The following is a 25,633-nucleotide window of genomic DNA, read 5'->3' as shown; positions in this document are numbered from 1 at the left end:
TACATTTTGTGAGAGTGATAGCTAAGCTCTTTAATAAAGATACATTGATAAAGAACGTAGTTGATTTAATAATACAAAAATTCCATAAATGTATGTATAGAGTTACCTTTATAGTTTAATAAATAATTGGTATATCGATAATTATCGATCTAATTGAAAAATATTTACAAAACCTATACTACAAAAATAAGAATTATAATATAAAATATAATACAAAAATAATTTATTTAAATGAGGCCTCAAACGATAACCGATATTTATCGATCTAAGCCAATTCTAAGCTGAATAAATACAAATATATAATTGCATTTAAAAATATTTATATTAATAACTAAAAACTGCAAAGTTCTCTCTTTCGCATTCTCTTATTATCTAAACTCCCTTTGTCAATCACTTGCACTGGGTATTAACAATATGCTGCAAGTGCGAATGAGTCAACGTGCTCATTCTCTCTCTCTCCCCCACTCCTTCCGCAGCGTATGCTCTTCTCCTTGTTCATTTGTTGGTCACTTGCAGAAGCTGATCGCTAGGCAGAGGCAGAGCGAGAGGCAGAGCCAGCAGCAGAGGCGGTGGCTGAGGTAGTGCCATAGAGCATAGAGCACGGGCACTGCCCGTTAGCTACCCCCAGCCGGTGCGGCACGCGCTGCGCTTCACGTTGCCAAGGGGGTGGTTGCTGCGGCATCTTATTGGGCCGCTGCTGCTGTTGGATGCCGCAGGCAGCGGCATGGCAAAAGGGGTTGAGAGTAGGTTGGGCAAACGGCGGCCTGAACGTCCGCTAGTCGTGTGCTGGCAAATCAGTCGAACGCCGTTCGCGCACACGATAAGTCACGTGCTACGCACTACAACTACAACTATAGCTGCGAGCCGCATCAAGTTTTTTAGTGCTAAGCGCAGTTACCAAGTGATTCCAGAGATAAAGACCAAAATAGCCAACAGCAAATAAAAATCAATTCTATTCCAATTCTATTCCAATTCCAATTCCGATTCCAATTCGAATTCCAATTCAATTCAATTCAATGGAGCACAATATGCACGTGAATGCACCTCCTCTGCATCACTGGGGCTATGGCGCCGCTGCTGCCGCCATGCCGGCCACGCCCCAAGGTCACTGGGTGCCGCCGCCGCAGAGCCACAGTCACCAGAGCCTGCAGAGCCATCATAGCCTTCAGAGTCACCAGAGCCACCATTCGCACAACAGTCTGAAGCGCGCGCTCTCCGAGAGCGACTGCGACGAGCTCTACTCGGAGGAGTCTTCCAAAGAACAGTGCGTATGCGCGATAGACTTGTGAAATGGAACTCTGTGAATTTACTAACAGTTTCTCTGTCTTTCTTTTTATTCACAATTAGAATCTCACCTGGTGAAGGTGGAAGCTGTCAGCTGATGAGCCGCAAGAAGCGTCGCGGCGTCATCGAAAAGAAGCGCAGAGATCGCATCAATTCATCGCTGACCGAGCTGAAGCGTCTGGTTCCCTCCGCCTACGAGAAACAGGGCTCAGCCAAGCTGGAGAAGGCCGAGATACTGCAGCTAACTGTGGAGCACTTGAAGAACTTGCAATCGAAAAGTGAGTATGAGATCAAAGATGAAGGAAGATGAGGACAGGCATAAAGTGAAATACCGGAAAGGCCCTTCGTAGCACAGTCAACATTTGAAAAATGTTAAAGAGAAAATGAGATTTGTGAAAGACGACTATATAGATCTCTATATACACTTGAAGAGTCTAAGAAATCAAGACTGAGAAAGTGTATTTATGAACATATATACCAGAAGATATAACTAGTTGCACAATTTGAAAGATCATGAAATTGAAGCTACCTCTAACTCTGATGTCGAATTTGCAGGCGATAAGCCCAAACTATGAAAACTTTTATTAAAATTGAATTTTAAGAAAAATATCTAAAGGATAAATGTGAATGATACTTCTTGATCAGTTGACACTCCTTATTCACGTAACTCCTTTAAAAATCAATGTGAAAATAAGAATGGTTTAACGATTTTTTATGCCATTTTTATATAAAAAATATAGTTAGGAAACCATTTTGAAAATCTATAAGCAAAAAGCTCTGTCATATTTAATATATAGATTTTTAGAAAATTTCTAGGTATTTGATAGCTAAATAGAAACGATCGTTAAAAATAAGAGAAGCTTTTCTGATGACTAAGTAGTTCTGGTTATTAAAACCTTTTTTTTATCATTTAAAACACTTTTATCTGTGATTTCAAAGGGCTCTAAGCAAACTATAATATTCTGGCAAAAACCATGCATATAATTTAATTTTAGACAATTTTCAGTTATATAACCATATCATATATTTTCTACATATTTTTGTATCTTTTATATATTTATTGCTTTTATTTATTTTTTTATTTACCTAAAAAACGTATAAAACACAATTCAAATTAGAACGCAGTAAACTAGACCAATAGCAATAGATTCAGTTTTCCCTCATCAAATCTCTCCAATAATTTGTCATATATTATCATAAAGCTGGCTAAACAATGCTTAACCTGTTGACCTTAGAGACTTGCATAGGGAAAGCGAGTGAATATCGAATCTCGAAGCTTCCCACGCTGCTCACTGCCCGCTGCACCACCTTAATGCCACTAAAGCACCACCACCATCGCCACCCGCTTATGGCACCAAGTGCAATTCAAGCGACGAACAACCCCACCCCACCACCCCCCACCCTAAACCTCAATTCCCAGTCAGGCTATGGCTCAGGGGTAGTTTTTTGTTTTTTGTTTTTGTTGTTGTTGTTGTTGTTGTTAGTTTCTGATAGGCGCGCGCGTGGGAATCGCTCTTTGAATCGTTTGCCACGAGCCGTGAGCAGCTTATTGACTTTTTATTAATGCCTCGTCTTCTTCTGTCCATTTGCAGCTCTCGACTCGCTCAGCTACGATCCGCAGCGCGTGGCCATGGACTACCATACGATTGGGTTCAGGGAATGCGCCGCCGAGGTGGCACGCTACCTGGTCACCATCGAGGGCATGGATATACAGGATCCACTGCGGCTTCGCCTGATGTCGCACCTGCAGTACTTTGCCCAGCAGCGCGAGATCTCTGGCGTGGCTGCCTATCAGCCCAATTGTGCGGCCACGCCCTATCAGACAGCCTATGCAACGGCTGCCGTTGCGCCCTCCGCCAGCTCCTCGTATGTGCCCAGCACTGGGGGCTATATGGGCGCCTCGCCGCATCATGTCAGCCGCTCCAGCGTTGCGACCACGGCGAGTGGTGCAGCTGTCAGCGAGAGCCACTCGGCAGAGGCAGCCGCACAGCAACAGCAGCAACAACCACAACAGCAACAGCAGCAGCAGCAACAGCAGCAACAGCAGCAACAGCAACAACAGCAGCAGCAACAACAGCAACATTATACACAGGAGCATAGCGCACATGCCGAGCAGCCGCAACAGGTGCCACAGTCGGTGCAACAGGTGCAACAGGGGCAGCAGGTGCCCACCTACATTGAGCTGACGAACAGCCATCGCAACGAGCTGCCGCCCAGCGGGACTCTCAGCTACAGTGCCACGCCCCAATATCCAGTTGCTGGCAGCCAGGATTACAATGCGAGCGCCCTGCAATATGCCGCAGCCAATGGAGCTAAGCCCTATAGACCCTGGGGCGCTGAAATGGCCTACTAAACCACGAATTGCTAAAATTCCAAATAACTGCAAAATTCAGGAAAAAAATTCTTAAAAAAAAAAAAAACATACAACATTTTTAAAAGTTCTCAATACTTTCCAAATAATTTTCAAAAAATATCAAATAATTCCAGTCTAATAATTTTGAACTCATTCCAAACTGTGTAATCTCAACTAATTGAGAAGCTGGGAATATTGCAAACACTTCCCACATATTCAATGAATCTCTGGTTTCCCAAATGGTCCATTAAATCCCACATCCACAAACTCCAAATAATAGTTGGCAATCAAGTTCTAGTCAAAGATCGATCAAAGCCGAACATGTGTGATAGCCCTTAAGTTGTGAAAATCTAAGGAGCTCTAGCTCCCTGAACTCCTTGCTCTCTGTATATAGTTATAAATGCTTAGCATAAGTACAACTGAAATTTTCTACATTTTTCTACGAATAGGTTTTAAAGGCAAAAGTTTTGTAAACCTAAAATTAAGTGTAAATACAAAAATAAATATTTTTATAATGAAAAAAAAGAAAAAAAAAATACTTTTTTATATTAAAAATAGTAGTTTCAGAGATATTCCTAATGTGATAGTTAACTCTTCTTGTATTCCTTTTACTCTAATTACAATGCGAGAAGGATGATATATAATTGAAGGATTTACCTAGAGCCGGCATTCTCCAACGTTTACTAACACCAATCCCATAATTATAATATGGTATACATATATATATATATATGCAGATATATTTACAAATGCAGATAGTTCTCTCACTTCCATCTTGTTTTGCGTTAAACTGTTTTCCAATTCCATTTCAAAATAATTTGTTTAAATAAGCAAATGGATATGTAAATCTGCTTTTGGTAATATTTCGCTGCATGAAACCCATTGAACTGGAAGAGATAATCGCGACTAATAAGCTCTGGCCACTGTCGACGACCCTTTGCTTCCGCTTCCACTCCCGCTGACCACTGACCACTGACCACTGACCACTGACCGTTGGTCAGGCTGTGGGTCCAACCCTTCAGCATTGTTTTTGGGGGTCAAGCGTGCATTGAGCGCTGAGCATCCATATTTATTAGTGGTTTACCAGTTGGCAATTTGCATAACGACAAAGCGTTAACTAAAACACAAAACGAACACAGCGAAAAACCCTAACGAATTAGTGCGACATTTTCTGAGCGTAATTAAAAACAGGCTGTGCTAAGGTGTGAAGGGTCTAAGCGCCCAACAAACCCTAAACCAGACAAAGCCCCTGAGCAACCTTAAGCCACAGACGTAATCCATTTCCAACTGACTTGCTCGACAAAGGAAAGGTTAGTGCAGAGAAAACTACCTGAAGTTGAAGAAATTTCAGATAAGAGATTAAAGAAAATTAGTAAAAATAAAAATTAAAAAAAATACATATATTTATAATTAATAATTATAAATAAAAAATATAAACCAACAAAAATAATGATCATAAATATATAAATATAATTATTTCGTGTAAACAATTTTATTAAAATAAGAGAAATTTTTTTTAATCATTTAACATATGTAAAATAAAATTGATTTTAGCTTAAATTTTCTTTGTTGTAAATAATTTTATTATTGTACACAATGAAATTAATAAAAGAAAAAAAAAAAATACAACTAAAATCAAATCCTTACACACAATGTTTCAAATATCTTATCATCTAAAAGTAAAATGTTCCCACACAAAAATTAAAGTTTAATTGAAATTACGAAATTACGTAATTAAATGATATCAAGCAGCAAAGATTTCAAGTACTTGCGGCCAAAGGGGCACAGAGAAGAAGCCAAAAGTTCTATTCAAATAGATGTAATAAGCGTTTCCGTACCAACAACCAGCAAAAGCAACAAGGCACAAGGATAACAACCCCTAAGGGAAGCCTTCCATGCCCTCCTTTTTGCTCTTCTTGTTGTTGTTGTTGTCATTGAATTGAAACAATCTTCTGCGCATTAATTTAACACTGAAGGTTAAACATAAATGTTTTCAATATTTAACGCGTTGCCAGGGCTGAAATCTCTCAGCTCTCCAGGCTCTACGTGTCATGTGAGAGTTTCGCCCGCTTTGACTTCCCACGCAGAAATACCACCCCAAAAAAAAAAAGTCTCAATGATTTTTACATGCATATTTTTTCTGGGGTGTTCCCAGGGCCGAGATCAACGTAATATACACGTCAAAACTTCCAATTAGAGACAATCATTCGGCCACGGGACAGAAGACCTAACACATCATCGACTCTTCGCATTTATTAGGGGTTGATACGAACGAGTTCACCTACAAAAACCAAAGCAAAAGCCAAAATTCATTTCATTTCTTGGATAACATTCAGAGCAACAGGACGAACACTCAGGGTGGATATACATATGTATATGGAAATATATAATATTAAAGACCTCCATATGGATTTGAATTGTTTTGGTGGGTTTTATTGCGGTTCGAGTCAATTAAGTGGAATATTATGTGATTTCTTTTGCTGTTTGCTATTCTTCATTGAATGGTTTTTCCGTGTTTAACCTGTCAGAAAAATTTCCATATGAGCTACATTTATAGATCAGAGTTTTATTGGCACAGCTGCTGAATGGATTATAAATATATGCACACATGATGCCAAACGCAAATTATATGAATCGAGTTCAGAATCGTGTACTTTTGTCCTTTTATATGGTGCATGACCTCAATGGTACGCTGGGTATTCATTGCTTAATCGTTGGAAAACATTTGCGATCTATTTGCGATTATCTAACTGTAGGACATCAAAATTATCAGAATTACCCAAATAAAAACCATATGTGAATATCAGGCAAATATTTATTCTAATACTTAAAGTATAAATCATATTAAAAGTATAAATTGTATATAAGATCCCACTTCTGTTCCCTAAAGCTTTTTTTTTTTTTTCTTGTCTAGAAACAACAATACGCATTTGCTATACAAGTTGCTATAATAAATAGGAGTTTACTTGCATTTGAAATTAACGAAAGCTTTAAACTTTCACAGCTGACATTGTTTTGATTTTAAATACATGTGCTGCACACAAGCGCAAGCACACACTCACACAGTTACATGTACATATGTCATGCACATGAAACACATGCGCACATGCTCTCACATGCATACGCTTATCAGATCTTAGCCACACACTATCACATATTGTACGCAGCCAACAAAATTCGTTTAATATTTGTTTGGCTTCGGTTATCGCTGAGAACGTGCATGAATATTATTTATACTCATTATCAGGTTATTAATAATCAACATTTCAATACTTTTTATACTCAAAAGCTTTTATTTTGTTTACTTTTACTGTGCAACAAAGTGCACTTGCTATAAATGTTGCCATAATAATTTGGAGTTGAGAGATGGGCAACATTTGTCCCAGCTGGCGTTGCTTTGAAGTTCTAATACAATGTACTACATACTCACACACAAATGCACTCAAATGACATACAAATAACACACGCACACATGCGCCTAGATCTCTCGCTTGTACGTATATACACATAGATACGTATTTTGTACACAATCAACGAAATTCGATTAATTTTTGCGGTTTATCGCTGCCAACGAGCATGAAAATTGTTTTGTTTATTTCCGAGTGCGATTCAAAAAGAACAAATGCCGTTACTTGTTGCCGGTCCATATGCAAATAGTATATAGTTTTTGATATTTGTGTATATTAAGTGTAACGCGCAACGAAATACGGTGCTCCACCAGCTGCTCCACGGAACCAGCTGCTGCTCCATCATCTCCTGCTCGCTTTCTGTGATGTAATGTGATTTTCTGCGTGCCTTGAGAGAAAGAAAGATGTGAAGCACAACATAAATGTGGACCCAGAGACTGACACGGACATTGGCACTGAGCCAAGGTGTAAACAAAATGCGCCACGGCACACGGCGTAAGTGAAATACTTCCCCAAATATAAAACTGATGCAAATTACAGATAACAGCTTTCTATATTAGATTATATGTATGTATGTTTCGCATTTTGCCTAGACATTGTTTAATGCCACGGCACCTGGTTGCCAATGGTGCCCTTCTTATAGTACTTTGCTGTGGCCGCTGCTGTTGTTGCCAGCGCTGCCGGCGTAGCTGGATTTGGTTCATAGGTTGGTCCACTGCCCTCCGCCTTGAGCACCGCTGCACACTTCCATTGCCGTGTGTAGTTCATGCGCCAGATCCTAACACAACCATCGTCTCCGGTAGAGATTAGCATCGTGGCCAGCATATTCCAACAGACCCGCCAAACGGGGCAATTGTGTTCGCTAAACTTCAACGTTTGCAGCTCCAATTTGCCAGCGCCCGTCGAATCACTAGAAATACAAAGTTAACTATAAATAGATATCATAAATTTATACATGAACTGATCACCCACGTCACGCCTCGAATATTGACTATATAGAGATCCTTGCTGGCCACGGCGAGCATGTGAAATGTGCGTCCTGCATTGGGCGCAAAGGCAACATCGGTCACGGGATCTGTGATATCGTTGACTGTTTCAATTTTAACGCATTTGCGCGCATTTTCGCTGTAGGCGTATAGGAAGACCTTGCCAGTGGGCGTGGCAGATTCATCGCTGCCAGCCTGCAAAGATATTCATCGATAAATATTTATTGGTCTAAAGCTCTTTTCCACTCTACTCACCGCTAGCAACTGGGTGACCATATAAGTCGATGTGTTCCATGAGAGGCAGCTCAATGACAATTTATTTGCAATCTCTTGCTGCACTGGCCATTGGGACAGATTCATTATGTCGGGCGCTTCGTAAATGCGGATGATGCCATCTGCCGAAGCGGTGGCTAGGAGCAGACCCAGATATTTTGGTGCAAATTCGACATCTGTAACGCTGGTGCGGGAGTCGACGAGCGTGGTGCGTCGCACCCAGCGTCGGGTGGGCGAATTTGTGATTGTTGTCACTTTTTCGCCCATTACCTCTTCCCAAACGGAGGCGGTGCGGTCAAAGGAGCAGGTAGCTATCACCTGACCGAATTCGGGATTGGCCCAGGACACACGCCAAATGGATCCTGAATGTGCTTTCCAGCTGCTCGTCACCGACCATTTGCCCTGGTCATCCTCGTCCCATATCTGGAAAAGACAGAGAGACATTGATATTGAGTGAAGGCATTTGATTTTTGCTTTCAGTTCTTCCCCACCTTCACAGTCTGATCACTCGAGCATGTGGCCATGCGGCGTCCATAGTAATCGAACACAACATCGTGTATAACATCCTTGTGGTCTGCGATAATTGGCTCCACATCGAACATGTTGTGTGTTTCTTTAATTATTTGGGAAAACAAACAAAAACGCGGCTTTTTCTCGCAGCAAATGTTGCAGATGTTTGCTAGCGCTGCCAACTTATGGCAGTTGCATCAAGTTGCCAGCACGTTCAAGTGTTGTGCAACACTAGTTGCCGCATATCGTTAATCGTTATCGTGGACTGCTCTTAATCAGTATCGGATTCATATTAACGCGTATAAAAACCACTGATAAACGTAAAATATTTATTAAATATGTTCTTAAACATATGTTTCTCATACATGGCGCGCTAAGCGAGCCAGTGCTTACAGTTTTTAATCAATGTGATGCTGTGAATTACGCATAAGCAAACTAACGAATCACGCGAGCCACCCACAGGCCACAGAACCCAATTGGACAAAACATATTTACAGTTAAAGAAAAGCAAAATTGCTAACAAAAAGAGACGCGCTAAACGCAATACAATGGAGAAAAGTAAGTCAATGGCCAGCTAGGGCGTTTAACTAAATGTCCAAATGCCTAATTAATGTGCGTTTAGTGAATTTTCATACATAAATATGAGCATATGTAAATGCAATAGTTTTTGTAAGTGCTTTTCGTTCTAAGGGGCAAAGCACGGGTTATTCACCTCACTTGCATAAATCAACATTCAAATAACGGCGCTAATAGTTCTCACTGCTTGTGTGTGTGTGCTTGTGTTTGCATTTGCATATTAATTTGTTGTTAATTTAATGCCATAAGCAGAATTTGCAGTGCTGGCCAGCATAATTTGTTCAATATGTTGTGCTCTCAGTATTTTTCGGTCCTGCTCTTGCCTTTCCGCGCACTGTCTCACTCTCGCCGCTCTCTCAATTGCTCTCTTTTGGCTCTCACCTCATGTTCTGACCTTGATTTCTATTGGACTCGCATATCGCGCGATGTCCGCATGATACTATGCTGGTGTAGATGTGTGAGTGTATGTTTGTTTGTGTGTGTTTCAGCGGAACTGTTGTGGGTGGATTTCAAACCGCTTCCCTGAATAGTAGTCGAACCAAAGCCGGCTTCAATTACTTAATAGTTAAATTGCCAGTATATGTGTTTGTGTGCGTGTGTGTGTTTGCAGTTTTGTTTGTGTAATTGGAGATGGCTTCTCGTACGTTAGTGGCATCACGTCATAAAACTGTACAAGCTGTGTTTTGATAAGAATGCATACATATACTTGTTTATGTATGTTTGTGTACATATACATATATGAACCTGCCGTTGTGTTCCAATTTGTTTATAGCATATCAGGAACAGACGTCTATAGGCTGCAAAACACGCGTCTGCTGACGATCACTGATAATCCTAATAGCTTTGGCCACGCGTCCAGCATGAATAATTCTGATAAGAATCTTCCTGGTATGGGCCTTGTATTTATGCACTGTTAACAGGTCTATTGTTTATCAAAATGTAAATAAATAAATGACGAAACGTAAATAAAGTGTTAATCATAGCCGGTCGTTGCCGCATTTACCATTATGTACTTCTGTTTGCCTGATCGGGAACTAAAATGAAAAGAATCGGAAGATTTTTTAAATTCTTATCAGCTAGTGTTTGCCTGACTTTTAAAAAACCTCTGAAAGTTGCGTGTGCCTCGTCGTTTTTGTTTTTGAATTTGACTACACACACACTCACTTAGCGCATGCCAATCAGAATCACAAGTTAATCAATTTTTGTTGTTGCTAGTTAAAGTCATTTGTAATCAGCTTTTTGAGCTGCTGACGTGCATTGCCCAGTGCAATTCAGTTCAATTTGGTCTGGATACTGTTGTTGTTGTTGTTGTTTTAGTCATGACCCTGAACGATGTCCAGCGAGCGCATCATCAATGTCAAGCAATAAAGATTAAGTTAAAGTTGCGCAACAACAACAGCGCTGACAATAATAACAGCAACAACCTTGACATTGAAAGCTAGAGTGTGAGGGAGATAGACATAGATAGATATTGCATTTCTGTAACAACACTGTTTGTTATCGATTTATCAAGCTCTGTTATCGCAAGTTGCGCGCCAAACTGCTGAGCAAATAAACAAAACAAAAAGCTCATAGCAATAAGAAAAAAAGACAGTAAATAAATAAAACGCTGCTGCTTGCAGCATTTTCTGTGCAGTCAGCAACATGTTGGCTGCAGCTGGCAAGACCCAAGCGTTTATCATACAATACATGCTCTAGCTATGCTCATACACACATACATAGACACGCACTCATACACCTGTCGACGCACTCTTAGCAGCTCAACACACTTGCTTGAGCATGTGTGCTTGAGTTGCGTCGGCTGCGCTGCCCACTGGTCAGCAACAGCAACAGCGGCAGCGGCACCAGTGATCGATAGTGTGCGTCTACCTCAGCAGTCAGTCGCATTCCAAACGTCGCTCAGTGTGGTTTAGTGAGGAGCAGCAGCTCGTGCGTGACTTGTTGCTTTTACTCTGTGTTTGTGCCGCGCGCCTTTAAGAAAGCAGGCGAAAGGAAGGGACAAGTGTTATATATTCCCCACTTACTGAACAATACTAGTGTTGGTAAAATACTGACATAATAATTATATAAATATACGTATGTATATATGTAAAAAAGAAATGAAGATGTTTAACGTGTGTGTTTTGTGAACCAAAATTGATAGGATAATCAATTGATAAAAGCTTAAATTCCATATTAATTAGATAAATTTAAATTAATAATGTATTTGAAAATTCTTTTGCAAATTTAAAGAAAATCTTAATTCATATTTCATGTTATTATATATCCAAATTTTGTTATCCTTTTACAAGCTCAGCTAGAAATCTGGGAATTTAGCTTTGGGTCATACATACGAAACCCCATTAATAACAATTTCATAGAAGAATAACTCAAACTACTTAACTAAATTTGATACAGTTACACAATTATGGATTACGCTGGAAGGCCTCTAATTGGAATTGTCGTATATGTCCAAGTGGAATTGAACGTATTTCTCTAGGTTTTCTTTTCACTTTTTGCGCACACCCTGGCATACTTACATATTGTAATGGTTAAAGCATTGACCTCTTCTATATACACAAACTTGCATTTGCATAGTCACAAAAACAAAATACAAAAAACGAAAAGTAAAAAACAAAATAAAATCACCCGGTGGCCATTTTTCATGTCTTTTTATACTCGCGTTAACAATGTGTAAAAAGAGTATATTTTTTTTGTTGCTAGGCGCGGGAAGATTTGAAAACTTACGTAGGTTATGGAGGAATATAATTTGTATAGATAATTAATTCATATAAATATATTTATATTTATTAAAGTCTTGCAAATATTGTATTTGTGCATAGTTTTACAGTCGTCGAATTGTATTTTGCTATTGACCTATTGAACTGAGTGATAAGAAATTATATTTATATATAATGAAGGAATTCGGCAACAATCCCCAAGATATGCAGGCAGATCACCATTAACCTGTCCTAGGAGCTTATCAATTATACTATTAATAATATTTTTAAATATATATTCTTTTTTTTTTCTACAATCTTAAATCAAAGCATATGTAAGCATAAGTTTTTGTTCTTTTTTTTAAATAATGAGCGAGTATTATGCAGTCAATTTTAAATTTTTTGTTGTTTCTGTTTTTGGTTTATGTTCAAATGCGCAGTAAACACTAGAAAAACAAATTTTAAGTAAAATAATTATTGTATACACTTTGATAAGGTAAAAAGAGCAGAACTACAAAAGGTTTTTTAGAAGAGTAATACAAAGTTTAAATTCATTATTATTAATTCAGATAACTTTACTAAAAAACTAAAAAAAAAAAAAAAAAAAAAAAGATTAAAATGTTTATTTCTATATTCTTGAGCTTATCAGTAACACAAGTATATATTTATATAATTATATTTTCAGGTCATATGTTTATATACATTTGTATATATACAATTTTTGTTACATAATTCATAATATATGAAAAAGTTTATTTTATGATTTGTTATACTTACCGTATCAAGTTTTACTTTCCAGTTAAAAGTTTTGTAAACAAATCTTTGTAGGAAAAAACTTGCGAAAGTTCTTAAGTTCCAAATTATTTGTTATGAAACAAAATGCTTCACTTTCTTATGTAAGATGTCAGCTAAGAGCATTTCATATTCGTTACAAAATAAACTTGTTTTATGATACTCCCAATGAAAAAACTAGTTTAAAAAAATTAATTTTTGCTTATCGTTTTTGGGCTTCACACACAAATTCGTTAAACATATTCAATAATAAAAAATATTGATGACTTTAACCTCTTGAACTCGTTCAATCAGCTGCCCTACATATATATTTACATATATCTAAAAATAAAAGAAATAAATTGAAACCCTTTATAGGATATTATCAACATTTTTTGTATATATATTTTTTTTGTAGCTTTTTAATTGAATGTAGCCGATGCTTATCGCATTTTTTATCACTCTGGCGTTTATTGCATTTCTCTTGAATTTGCTCTTTGCGCGCCAAAGAGAAATAACACCAATTCCAACTAACAACAACAACAGCAACAACAACAACAATAGTAAGCACCATTTTGTTAGCCAATTAAAGCTTCACTTGCGTACACGTCCACAACCTAACACAAGCACTTCAACTTGAGCTTTTCAACTTTGATTAACTGTTTAACACACACTCTCTCTCTGTCTCCCTCTCGCACACAGACAACTCCAGTGTTATTGCGGCTACAGCAGCAACGTCGGCAACGGCAAAGGGCAGCGACCAACAACAACAGCAGCAGCAGCAGCAGCAGCAACAACAACAGCAAAAGCAACAACGTTTTCCTAAGTCCTGCATAAAAAAAGTGAAATTCTCTAGCGAGAGCCTCAAAACGGATGTTGATGGACTGTGCGAGCAGTTGAAGGAGAGCAGCGTTCTAAGCGACTTGAATAATTTTCATATAAACAATAATAATAACAATAACAACGACATTGACAACAAATACAATAACAAGATGAGTGAACAAGAGGCAACGACAAGCGGCGAGACGACACAAGCCACGCCCACAGATGGCGATCGTCCTAGTTTTTTGGTAATGTTATCTTAAAAGTAAAGTCCAAGCTAAATTACTTAATAAATTTTCTTTTTTTCTGTTAACAGGTGGGCGATGAAATCGATGAGAAGGAGGCAATCGAAGCCGGCGATCAATTCCCGCAGAAAATGCAAAGCGATATTTGTCAAAATGGCGACATAGCAGAGCGACGCAAGCGTCTAAGGTTAGTAACAAAAAAAAATTGAAGAAAATAAAAGCAGCAAGAATCAGAACTATTTACTATGCTCTCCAAGGCAAACAAATGGAGTGAGCTTGGTAGAAAGAGATGGCAATAACAACGTGCAGCTATTTAAGAGAGCCTCTCCTTATAGTTTGTATTGCAGCAAATTATTTAAGAGCGCGACAATCAGCTGTGCAGCAGCGCATGAGAGCAGAAAGCTACAGCTGCAGGTGTCAGTTAAAGAGAATAATTAACACTTGTAATTTTTTCGTCATCTTTTCTTTCATTCATAACAACAAACGAAGCCGCGACTCTCAGCGAGAGTTTAACAGTTTATCCAATCGCTCTTTTAGCTTTTGCTACCTCTGCGAGCTCTCTTTCTGTCTTTCTCACTCTCGCTTAGGCCATGTGTCGGATGAGTAACGCCACTGCCAGCGGGTCGTTCGAGCTGGTAGCATTGCCTTTGCGGCCAGTTTGTAAGCACTTGCCGTGCCCGTCGGTCGCCATAGCATATTAAGCAGCGCATTGACCAAAACACAATTCTCGCGTGTGATTTTTGTTGTTGTTTTCAACATTTTCGATACATCTTCATTGCCACTGACCCGCTGGCACATTAGTTTTTAGTGATTATTCATTGCGGTGAAAGTGGCGCTGCACGTTAATGTCGATTAGTCATAATTCGCTTGCATAATATATAGTATATAGAGGAGAATATAACAATAGGCGGTAAACTCGATTGGAGTAGAGCTTTGTAAACTTTGGACTTGAATGATCTTGGCCCTAATTGCGTTCGCCAAAATGTTAAAGCGTCGCGCCAGCAAACGGTTTGTGCTTGTGGAGACAGGTGAAGAACTGTTGCCAACAACAACAGCGGACAACAACAATGCGTCGAGTGCTATACCCAATATTGTTGCAATTGATATGTGCCACAACAACAGCAACAACAACAGCAACAGCGATGACAACAACATGAACAACAACAACAACAATAACAATGCGTCAACATCTCATTTAAGTGTGACAACCGCCGGCACCATAAAGTAAATCAGCTCTAAACAACTATTTTCATACACAAATCACGCATAATTATTTTTATAGCAACAAAATAATTGACTTGCATATGCGAAATGCGTCCTCCATTTGCCAAATATATAGAGTGAGAATGCGCGGCCTGAGAGAGGAGTGAATGAGTGAGTGAGTGAGTGAGAGGCCACGCGCTTGCCATCAAAGTAAACATTGTTGAAAGCTTTACGAAAAATGCGACATTACAGAAATACAAACTTTTGCTTCCTCTTAGTGATTTAGTAGAAAACCGGTTTGCCAAAATGCCGTTTAAAATTCCAATTGCTCTTGCTTCATCTTCGCTACTCCTCCCGCTCTCTCGCTCTCGCTCCCTCTCTCTCTGTTTTCAAGCTGTCTAACATTGACCCACAAGCAAGCGTCAACTTAACACTATGCTACAAAATTATGCAGACAGTTTTGATTACGTTTTTTAAATTTGTATGTAAAGTTTGGAATGTTTTTGGTTACATTTATCTATAAATCGGCTTACAAATTGAGAGCAGTTTTTGTGCAGTGTAGTAAATATATGTAAATTTATACAAGCCATAAGCGTGGCTGTTATATTCAACTTTCGAGTTTCATGTGAAGTTTGTGACAAAAGAAAGAAAGTTTCTTAGATAACCCTCGTTGTTGCATAGTAAACAGCTGATTTTGGACAGATATTTTCTGTTTTCTTTTTTAATGAGTTGCAAAGGTTAGAGTTGCAGTTTTTTTTCCCTTGTCTATTCTAAGTGCGAACTATAACACCTGTTGGTTAAATATACTGTACACATATTTTTGAAATGGACCAAAATACATGTGAAACTCAATGCTCATTTCGTTTTTGCCTTTACAGACCCAGCATGTCGCGCACTGGTCTCGGCCAGGATCGCCATCAGGATCGCGACTTTCATATCGCCACGACGGAGGAGTTTGTTAAGCGTTTCGGCGGCAATCGCGTTATCCAGCGGGTTCTGATTGCCAACAATGGCATTGCGGCTGTTAAGTGCATGCGCTCGATACGTCGCTGGTCCTACGAGATGTTTAAGAACGAGCGGGCGGTGCGATTTGTGGTGATGGTGACGCCCGAGGATCTGAAGGCCAATGCCGAATATATTAAGATGGCTGATCATTATGTTCCGGTGCCCGGTGGCTCCAACAACAATAACTATGCGAATGTTGAGCTAATTGTGGATATTGCACTTCGCACACAAGTTCAGGTAGGTTTTTCTATTTAAGTAGCACTTACTAGATCTCCTCTAAACTTTGTATCGTATGATTCCTATTTACACTTATGGGCTAATACTCAGAGTTAAGTGCTACGTTCGATTTAGACATATATATTTATGTGTGTGTGCGTGTGTTTTTGTCTCTGTGCACTTGGGATAGTCACTGTTTGTTTTTTACGAGCACCTACTTCATAGACTACACTCTGCTACATTGAAAGACATTCATAGATAGTCTTTGAAATTAATTAAATTCGCCAAAAAGATTATTAGGGGGTTGTTATTTATCAATAGAGTTTAACAATCAAAGCTAGTAGTACATTATGAAATGATTCACATATTGATTTCGAATATATAATATATACATATATTTTTTTTTCATATTTGTCTTCATCATTCAGTAGTACATTTATAAAACGCTACAACAGCTAATACTTAAGATTTGAAGTTTTTATGGTATCATTCAATTTTAATATATATATAATATATACATATATGCATTTAACGCACTAGTATGTTTCTACAATTAAGATAATGAAACGTGATAACAATAGATAAATAGAAAGATAGAAAGATATATGGTTGCATAAAAAGTAGTTTGATTCGAAAATGCTCCACTTTTCTCTTTTTCTCTTGGCTGATATTACTTTTGTCTATTGTCTTTTGCCTATTGTTAGCAGAAGAGACATGTAAAGATACCTACTTATCTATGTTGTATAAAACTAACATCAAGTACTTGGATGTGCATAGAGCTAATTGAAAAATGTCGTCACCTTAATTTGCATTTTTAATTAACTTGAGTCTTTCCATTTCTCTGTCTTGCGTCTTTCCAGTTTAGCATTAAGTTATTCGTAATATTTTAAATCGAAAAAGTGAGAGCTAATGATATATTTTAGCTGTTTGAAGCTAGTTAATTAGCCACAGAGACAGAAAGAGTTAAATTTAAGTACTTACAGACTGAAAGAGATCAAATATGTATATTTAAGGGTATATCAAAGTGCGATATTTCAGAGAGAGAGAGAGAACCGAAAAATGCACAAATCAAACACAAGAGAGTCAGAAAGCAATTGAGTGCCTTATGAGATTAAAACCAATATTTATTTTAAAATAAAGGCCCTCCTCCTCGATTCTCATGCATTCAAGTGAGCTTGTCAGCTTTGCATGTGAATTTAGTTGAATTTTTCGTGTTTAATGCACAGAAAAAGTCGAAGCCTATTAAATAAGTGTGTGTATATTAATAATATATATCAAATCTGTCCATATATATATATATATATAAAAACAATATAATCTCTTATATATACATATAGTTTATTTTTGGGTATAATATAATCTACAGGAATTCGGTTTCATGTGGCTATATAGCAAAATATATACCTAATTAAATATAAATACCTAGGTTAATAAAGGACAGTTTATTATTATGGGACAGTTTATTACAGACAGTCAATCATTTTTCTAACAGTAGAGTCTATTTAGAGATAATAATAGACTTAAACATTTGTATAGATAAAAGCACTGAAGGTCTTCTATGCAAGCTATCTCCATGAGTATTTCAAGCATACACTCCACTACAAAGCTGTGACGTCACAATTGATTTAATGGCCGCCATAAGCCAGCGTTATCTCATACGTTCGCATTTAACAGTCGCACACTTTATTTAATTAGTCATTTATTAGCATTTTCCTAATAAAGAGAAACTATTTCTATTCATTTGTATACAGGCCGTGTGGGCGGGCTGGGGTCATGCATCGGAGAATCCCAAATTGCCGGAGCTGTTGCACAAGGAGGGCCTCGTCTTCCTGGGTCCGCCAGAACGTGCGATGTGGGCGTTGGGCGACAAGGTGGCCTCATCGATTGTGGCCCAAACAGCTGAAATACCCACTTTGCCGTGGTCCGGCTCAGACCTGAAGGCGCAATACAGTGGCAAAAGGATTAAAATTTCCAGTGACCTCTTTGCCCGTGGCTGTGTCACCAATGTGGAGCAGGGACTGGCTGCTGTGGCCAAGATTGGTAAGTGATGAGCCTGGGAACTAGTTTGGATGAACTCTACTCATATATTTATACTTTTCTATTAGGCTTTCCGGTTATGATTAAGGCTTCGGAGGGCGGCGGCGGCAAGGGCATTCGTCGCGTGGACACCGCTGAGGAGTTTCCGGCTCTGTTCCGTCAGGTGCAAGCCGAGGTGCCCGGCTCCCCCATCTTTGTCATGAAGCTGGCAAGCGGTGCACGCCATTTGGAGGTCCAACTGCTGGCCGATCAATATGGCAATGCCATCAGCTTGTTCGGACGTGATTGTTCCATACAGCGCCGTCATCAGAAGATCATTGAGGAGGCGCCTGCCATCGTGGCTCAGCCGGAGGTCTTCGAGGACATGGAGAAGGCGGCCGTGCGCTTGGCCAAAATGGTTGGCTATGTGAGCGCCGGCACTGTGGAATATCTGTACGATCCCGAGGGCAGGTATTTCTTCCTGGAGCTCAATCCACGTCTGCAGGTGGAGCATCCTTGCACGGAGATGGTAGCCGATGTCAATTTGCCCGCTTGTCAGCTCCAAATTGGAATGGGCATTCCCCTCTATCGATTGAAGGATATTCGCTTGCTCTATGGCGAGTCGCCTTGGGGCTCTTCCGTCATTGACTTTGAGAATCCACCGAATAAGCCACGCCCCTCGGGCCACGTCATTGCCGCTCGCATCACCTCCGAGAATCCCGACGAGGGCTTCAAGCCCAGTTCCGGCACCGTGCAGGAGCTCAACTTCCGCTCCAGCAAGAACGTCTGGGGCTACTTCAGTGTGGCTGCATCCGGTGGCTTGCATGAGTTCGCTGATTCGCAGTTCGGACATTGCTTCTCCTGGGGCGAGAATCGTCAGCAGGCACGTGAGAATCTTGTGATTGCTCTCAAGGAGCTGTCCATTCGCGGTGATTTCCGTACAACGGTTGAATATCTGATTACGCTGCTCGAGACGAATCGTTTCCTGGACAATACCATAGACACCGCCTGGCTGGACGCGCTGATCGCGGAGCGTGTGCAATCCGAGAAGCCGGACATTATTCTGGGTGTCATGTGTGGTGCCCTGCACATCGCTGATCGCCAGATAACTCAGGCATTCTCCAGCTTCCAGACCTCACTGGAGAAGGGTCAAATCCAGGCGGCCAACACGCTGACCAACGTGGTGGACGTGGAGCTGATTAATGGCGGCTTGCGGTACAAAGTGCAAGCAGCCAAGAGTGGACCCAATTCCTATTTCCTGCTCATGAACAACTCGTTCAAGGAGATCGAAGTGCATCGACTGTCGGACAGTGGACTGCTCATCTCGTTCGAGGGCGCTTCGTATACCACCTATATGAGAGAGGAGGTGGATCGCTATCGCATTGTCATTGGCAATCAAACGTGCGTCTTTGAGAAGGAGAATGATCCATCGCTGCTGCGCAGTCCCTCGGCTGGCAAGCTGATCAATATGCTTGTCGAGGATGGCGCCCATGTGAACAAGGGTCAGGCATTCGCTGAGATCGAAGTCATGAAAATGGTTATGACCCTGACCTCCCAGGAGGCGGGCACTGTGACCTTTGTGCGACGTCCTGGCGCTGTGCTCGACGCTGGCTCGCTGCTTGGCCATTTGGAGCTGGATGATCCGTCGCTGGTGACCAAAGCGCAGCCCTGCAAAAGCCAATTCCCCCAGCCGGAGAATCCGCCAGTGCCAGAGAAATTGAATCGCGTGCACAGCACCTACAAGAGCATCCTCGAGAACACGCTGGCCGGCTATTGTCTGCCAGAGCCCTACAATGCCCAGCGACTGCGCGACATAATTGAGAAGTTCATGCAGAGTTTGCGTGATCCTTCGCTGCCGCTGCTCGAGCTGCAGGAGGTGATTGCTTCGATATCCGGACGCATACCCATTTCCGTGGAGAAGAAGATACGCAAGCTGATGACGCTCTACGAGCGCAACATCACGAGTGTCCTGGCCCAATTCCCCTCACAGCAAATCGCGAGTGTGATCGATAGCCATGCAGCGACGCTGCAGAAGCGCGCCGATCGTGATGTCTTCTTCCTGACCACCCAGAGCATCGTGCAGCTGGTGCAGCGCTACAGGAATGGCATTCGAGGACGCATGAAGGCCGCCGTCCACGAGCTGCTGCGTCAGTACTACGACGTGGAGTCGCAGTTCCAGCATGGACACTACGACAAGTGCGTGGGTCTGGTGCGAGAGCGCAACAAGGACGATATGTTGACGGTGGTTAATACGATATTCTCGCACTCGCAGGTGGCCAAAAAGAATCTATTGGTCACGCTGCTCATCGATCACCTGTGGGCCAACGAGCCGGGCCTCACCGACGAACTGGCCAATACGCTGAGCGAGCTGACCTCGCTCAATCGAGCGGAACACTCACGTGTGGCCTTGCGCTCCCGCCAGGTGCTCATTGCTGCCCATCAGCCGGCCTACGAGCTGCGTCACAATCAGATGGAGTCCATCTTCCTGTCGGCTGTCGATATGTACGGTCACGATTTCCATCCCGAGAACTTGCAGCGCTTGATCCTGTCGGAGACATCCATCTTTGACATACTCCATGACTTCTTCTATCACTCCAATCGGGCTGTCTGCAACGCCGCCCTCGAGGTCTATGTGCGACGTGCCTACACCTCCTATGACCTGACCTGTCTGCAGCACTTGGAGCTCTCCGGTGGCTTGCCCCTGGTGCATTTCCAATTCCTGTTGCCAACGGCGCATCCGAATCGCTTGTTCTCGCGCATGAGCTCGCCGGATGGCCTGGATCAGGCGGCTGCCGAGACGATGGGCAGCTCATTTGTGCGCACGGGCGCGATTGCAGCATTCGATTCGTTCGAGCATTTCTCCATGTACTCGGATGAGATACTCGATCTGCTGGAGGATTTCGTGTCGCCAGCAATGTGCAATGCTAAGGTCTTGGAGGCTGTCGAGGCAGCGGACTCTATTTCGGATAGTCGTCACAGTACCTCGATCAATGTCTCCCTCTCGGATCCCATCACGCGTGCGAATGCTGCCGAAGAGGCCAAGTCCACGGAGCCCATCCACATCATCAGTGTGGCTGTGAGGGAGACCGGGGAAATGGACGATGTGCAAATGTCGCAGATCTTTGGCAACTATTGCAAGGAGCACAACGAGGAGCTGTACCAGCGACGCATACGTCGCATCACCTTTGCGGCGCTCAAGAAACGCCAGTTCCCCAAATTCTTTACGTATCGAGCCCGCGACAATTTCGAGGAGGATCGCATCTATAGGCATTTGGAGCCAGCATCGGCTTTCCATTTGGAGCTGAATCGCATGAAGACCTACGACCTGGAGGCGTTACCCACGGCCAACCAGAAAATGCATTTGTATTTGGGCAGAGCTAAGGTATCGAAGGGTCAAGAGGTGACCGACTATCGCTTCTTCATACGTTCCATTATCCGTCACTCCGACCTGATTACCAAAGAGGCCTCATTCGAGTATCTGCAAAATGAGGGCGAACGTGTGCTGCTCGAGGCAATGGATGAACTGGAGGTTGCCTTCTCCCATCCCCATGCCAAGCGCACCGATTGCAATCACATATTCCTCAACTTTGTGCCCACGGTCATCATGGATCCGGCGAAAATCGAGGAGTCCGTGACAAAGATGATCATGCGCTATGGTCCACGTTTGTGGAAGCTGCGCGTGTTGCAAGCTGAGCTGAAGATGGTCATTCGGCAGTCTCCTCAATCTCCCACCCAAGCCGTGCGTCTCTGCATTGCCAACGACTCAGGCTACTTCCTGGACATCTCCATGTACACGGAGCAAACTGAACCCGAAACGGGCATTGTAAGTTGATAGACGAGCGATTGATGATCACCACTAATCACTTCTCTCTCTCTCTCTCATCCTCGACAGATCAAGTTCCATGCCTATGGCGATAAGCAGGGCTCTCTGCACGGTCATCCCATTTCCACGCCCTACATGACCAAGGACTTTTTGCAGCAGAAACGCTTCCAGGCGCAATCGAATGGCACCACCTATGTCTACGATGTGCCCGATATGTTCCGCCAGATGACCGAGCGTCATTGGAGAGAGTTCTCCAAGGCACGACCCACTGTCGACATACGCATACCCGACAAGATATTGCTGGAGTGCAAAGAGTTGGTCTTGGAGAACGATACGCTAGTTGAGCTACAGCGTCTGCCAGGCGAGAATAATGTAAGTCAACTACAGGGAATGTAATAGTATTCTACTAATCTCTCTCTATCTATATTGTTGTAGTGCGGCATGGTTGCTTGGCGCATTGTGCTGGCCACGCCCGAGTATCCAGCTGGTCGTGAGATTATAGTGATTGCCAATGACTTGACCTATCTGATTGGCTCCTTTGGCATCAAGGAGGATGTGCTCTTTGCCAAGGCCTCGCAACTGGCGCGACAGCTCAAAGTGCCTCGAGTAAGTAGCTCCATTTGACTCGCAATTGAATGTTTTCTAATCAAGTCTTTCTCCTGCAGATCTATATTTCTGTCAACAGCGGCGCACGCATTGGCCTCGCTGAGGAGGTGAAGGCCATGTTCAAGATCGCATGGGAGGATCCAGAGGAGCCAGACAAGGGCTTCAAGTATCTATACTTGACCACTGAGGACTATGCCAAGGTAGCGAATCTGAATTCGGTGCGTGCAATACTCATCGAGGATGAGGGCGAACAGCGCTACAAGATTACGGATATCATTGGCAAGGACGATGGCTTGGGCGTTGAGAATTTGCGGTATGCTGGTTTGATTGCCGGTGAAACATCCCAGGCGTATGAGGAAATCGTAACCATTGCCATGGTCACCTGTCGCACCATCGGCATCGGCTCCTATGTGGTTCGTCTTGGCCAGCGTGTCATACAGATTGATAATTCGCACATTATACTCACGGGCTATGCGGCCTTGAATAAGGTAATATATTGGCATATATCTTGCATTGAATCCAAAATTTATACTCCCTCTTCTTTATTCCAATTGTAGCTGCTCGGTCGCAAGGTCTATGCCTCCAATAATCAGCTTGGTGGCGTCCAGATCATGTATAATAATGGTGTCACGCACAAAACGGAAGCCATCGACTTGGATGGCGTTTACACAATTCTCGACTGGCTCTCTTACATTCCCGCTTATATTGGCTGCGATCTGCCCATTATATTGCCCAGTGATCGCATTGATCGCCCCGTTGATTTTATGCCCACCAAATCGCCTTATGATCCACGCTGGATGCTCGCTGGCCGTGTGAATCCCGCCAATGCCAACGAATGGGAGAACGGTTTCTTTGATCGTGATTCATGGAGCGAAATTATGGCGCCCTGGGCCAAGACAGTGGTCACGGGACGTGCCCGTTTGGGTGGTGTGCCAGTTGGCGTTATAGCCGTAGAGACGCGCACCGTGGAGGTGGAGATGCCCGCGGATCCCGCGAATTTGGATTCGGAAGCCAAGACACTGCAGCAGGCTGGCCAGGTTTGGTATCCCGACTCGTCCTACAAGACAGCGCAGGCAATCAAAGATTTCGGACGCGAAGAGCTGCCATTGATTGTGTTTGCCAACTGGCGTGGTTTCTCCGGCGGCATGAAGGACATGTATGAGCAGATTGTGAAATTCGGTGCCTACATTGTCGACGGACTGCGCGAGTACAAGAAGCCGGTGCTCATCTATTTGCCACCCAATGCTGAGCTGCGTGGAGGTGCCTGGGCTGTGCTTGACTCTCTGATCAATCCGCGTTACATGGAAACCTATGCCGATCCAGAGGCACGCGGCGGTGTGCTCGAACCAGAGGGCATTGTCGAGATCAAGTACAAGGAGAAGGATCTGATCAAGACTATACATCGCCTGGATGGCACCACCATTGGGGTAATAACTATACCATCTCTATGGCTATCTAAATTCTTATTGCATATTCCATCTTTGCAGCTGAAACGCGAGTATGACGAGGCCATCGCCGCTGGTGATAAGGTCAAGGCCGCACAACTGGATGAGAAGATTAAGGCGCGCATTGCAGTGCTGATGCATGTGTATCACACTGTCGCCGTTCACTTTGCCGATCTGCACGATACGCCTGAGCGCATGCTGGAAAAGGAATGCATAAGCGAAATTGTCCCCTGGCGCGAATCGCGTCGCTGGCTCTACTGGCGTCTGCGTCGACTGCTGCTCGAGGATGCGTATATCAAGAAGATCTTACGCGCACAAGACAACCTCTCGGTGGGTCAAGCCAAGCAGATGCTGCGTCGCTGGCTGGTCGAGGAGAAGGGCACCACAGAGGTAGTGTTACAAAGGCAACTCCCACTATACAAATATATATTAATAACTCTCCTTTGCAGGCCTATTTGTGGGACAATAATGAGGAAATGGTCAACTGGTACCAGGAGCAATCAAATAGCGAATCGATTGTGTCCAAAAATGTCAACTCTGTGAAGAGGGATGCCATTATCTCCACAATATCCAAAATGCTCGAGGTAGCTTAGTTATATACATATGAATGTGTATACTATATATATTAATGTGTTCATATTTCCTTTGCCAGGACTGTCCGGATGTGGCCCTGGACGCTGTCGTTGGTCTCTGCCAAGGATTGACGCCCGTGAATCGTGGCGTGGTTGTACGCACCTTAGCGCAAATGCAGCTGAATGAGGAGTCCTCTGCGAATACCCAAGGATGACTTTACTTTCACTTTTAAGTTAGGGCGAGCATCGAGAGTCTCCATTTCAAAGTTTGGTTTACGGATGTTTTTAATGCACAATATCGGAGGAGTGTTTCGTTTATTTTTATAGGACTTGCTTGCTAGCAAATTGTTTGCATTTTGTTTAGTTAAATTTTTGCTGTACATTTAATTAGTCTATTATATTAGTTTCTATTAATTTAGTTAACTTCAAATGTTCATTTTTGGAATTTTAGGCCGTGGGTAGTACAAGTTACGAATGGGACCCTCATGATTTAAATTTTCTAGTTATTCTTATATCAAATATATACGTATATAAACGTCTCTCTATATATATGTATATATAGATAAACTGCTCTATATACAATTGTTTTTGTATTTGTATTGTATACAAAAGCAAAACTTTCCGCTAGTTGTCTAAGAGTTAAAATTGTATACCAGACATATATAAATATAAATATTTATATATGTGTATGCAGAAATATTTTGTGAATTATACGAATAGAAAAATACCATTGAATATATGTATGTACATGTTTCATATATAAATTGAATTTATATTTTTACGATTTTCTCTTAATATTGTTTTTTTTTTTTTTTTTTTTG

General features: G+C 42.0%; 3 protein-coding genes across 9 annotated transcripts; 2 read left to right on the top strand and 1 right to left on the bottom strand.

Moving 5' to 3' along the window:
- The first annotated feature begins 783 nt into the window (after nt 1-783).
- On the top strand, nt 784-4,133 carry LOC6579373 (hairy/enhancer-of-split related with YRPW motif protein). The gene is made up of 3 exons (XM_032730384.2): nt 784-1,264; nt 1,348-1,562; nt 2,877-4,133. The coding sequence occupies exons 1-3, from the start codon at nt 1,017-1,019 to the stop codon at nt 3,635-3,637; spliced, it is 1,224 nt and encodes a 407-aa protein (XP_032586275.1). The 5' UTR covers nt 784-1,016; the 3' UTR covers nt 3,638-4,133.
- A 3,248-nt stretch (nt 4,134-7,381) lies between these two features.
- Nucleotides 7,382-25,593, top strand: LOC6579371 (acetyl-CoA carboxylase). Of its 7 annotated transcripts, XM_002005231.4 has the most exons (14): nt 11,365-11,431; nt 13,278-13,422; nt 13,562-13,929; nt 13,998-14,113; nt 16,008-16,371; nt 18,102-18,390; nt 18,456-22,189; nt 22,259-22,561; nt 22,625-22,795; nt 22,855-23,283; nt 23,353-24,222; nt 24,283-24,630; nt 24,690-24,824; nt 24,893-25,593. In XM_002005231.4, the coding sequence occupies exons 2-14, from the start codon at nt 13,299-13,301 to the stop codon at nt 25,025-25,027; spliced, it is 7,386 nt and encodes a 2,461-aa protein (XP_002005267.1). In that variant the 5' UTR covers nt 11,365-11,431; nt 13,278-13,298; the 3' UTR covers nt 25,028-25,593. The 7 variants fall into 7 exon arrangements, with proteins under 7 accessions (XP_032585781.2, XP_032585782.1, XP_032585784.1 ...); XM_032729889.2 differs by having other exon boundaries at nt 11,363-11,431; nt 23,353-24,630; XM_032729890.2 differs by lacking the exons at nt 11,365-11,431; nt 13,278-13,422 and adding an exon at nt 7,382-7,539 and having other exon boundaries at nt 23,353-24,630.
- LOC6579372 (nucleoporin seh1) lies at nt 7,579-8,993 on the bottom strand. Its single transcript, XM_002005232.4, has 4 exons — nt 8,795-8,993; nt 8,286-8,726; nt 8,017-8,225; nt 7,579-7,954 (listed from the first exon to the last, which is right to left on the bottom strand). The coding sequence occupies exons 1-4, from the start codon at nt 8,903-8,905 to the stop codon at nt 7,645-7,647; spliced, it is 1,071 nt and encodes a 356-aa protein (XP_002005268.1). The 5' UTR covers nt 8,906-8,993; the 3' UTR covers nt 7,579-7,644.
- Nucleotides 25,594-25,633: the final 40 nt, after the last annotated feature.

This window comes from Drosophila mojavensis, unplaced genomic scaffold (genome assembly GCF_018153725.1).
Source record: "Drosophila mojavensis isolate 15081-1352.22 unplaced genomic scaffold, ASM1815372v1 contig_80, whole genome shotgun sequence".
Lineage (NCBI taxonomy): Eukaryota > Metazoa > Arthropoda > Insecta > Diptera > Drosophilidae > Drosophila > Drosophila mojavensis.
The sequence above is the reverse complement of the archived record's forward strand: the minus strand, read 5'-3'. Positions and strand labels throughout refer to the sequence as shown.

What these genes read in the sequence shown, in the direction of transcription:
- LOC6579373 (XM_032730384.2), top strand. Translation starts at nt 1,017, where the DNA reads ATGGAGCACAATATGCACGTGAATGCACCTCCTCTGCATCACTGGGGC. An exon ending in GAGGAGTCTTCCAAAGAACA is followed by an intron (nt 1,265 to 1,347) that starts GTGCGTATGCGC and finishes ATTCACAATTAG; the next exon opens with AATCTCACCTGGTGAAGGTG. An exon ending in GAAGAACTTGCAATCGAAAA is followed by an intron (nt 1,563 to 2,876) that starts GTGAGTATGAGA and finishes GTCCATTTGCAG; the next exon opens with CTCTCGACTCGCTCAGCTAC.
- LOC6579372 (XM_002005232.4), bottom strand. Translation starts at nt 8,905, where the DNA reads ATGTTCGATGTGGAGCCAATTATCGCAGACCACAAGGATGTTATACAC. An exon ending in CGAGTGATCAGACTGTGAAG is followed by an intron (nt 8,727 to 8,794) that starts GTGGGGAAGAAC and finishes TGTCTTTTCCAG; the next exon opens with ATATGGGACGAGGATGACCA. An exon ending in GTCAATATTCGAGGCGTGAC is followed by an intron (nt 7,955 to 8,016) that starts GTGGGTGATCAG and finishes TTGTATTTCTAG; the next exon opens with TGATTCGACGGGCGCTGGCA.
- LOC6579371 (XM_032729889.2), top strand. Translation starts at nt 13,299, where the DNA reads ATGCTTATCGCATTTTTTATCACTCTGGCGTTTATTGCATTTCTCTTG. An exon ending in GCGATCGTCCTAGTTTTTTG is followed by an intron (nt 13,930 to 13,997) that starts GTAATGTTATCT and finishes TTCTGTTAACAG; the next exon opens with GTGGGCGATGAAATCGATGA. An exon ending in AGGAGAAGGGCACCACAGAG is followed by an intron (nt 24,631 to 24,689) that starts GTAGTGTTACAA and finishes TCTCCTTTGCAG; the next exon opens with GCCTATTTGTGGGACAATAA.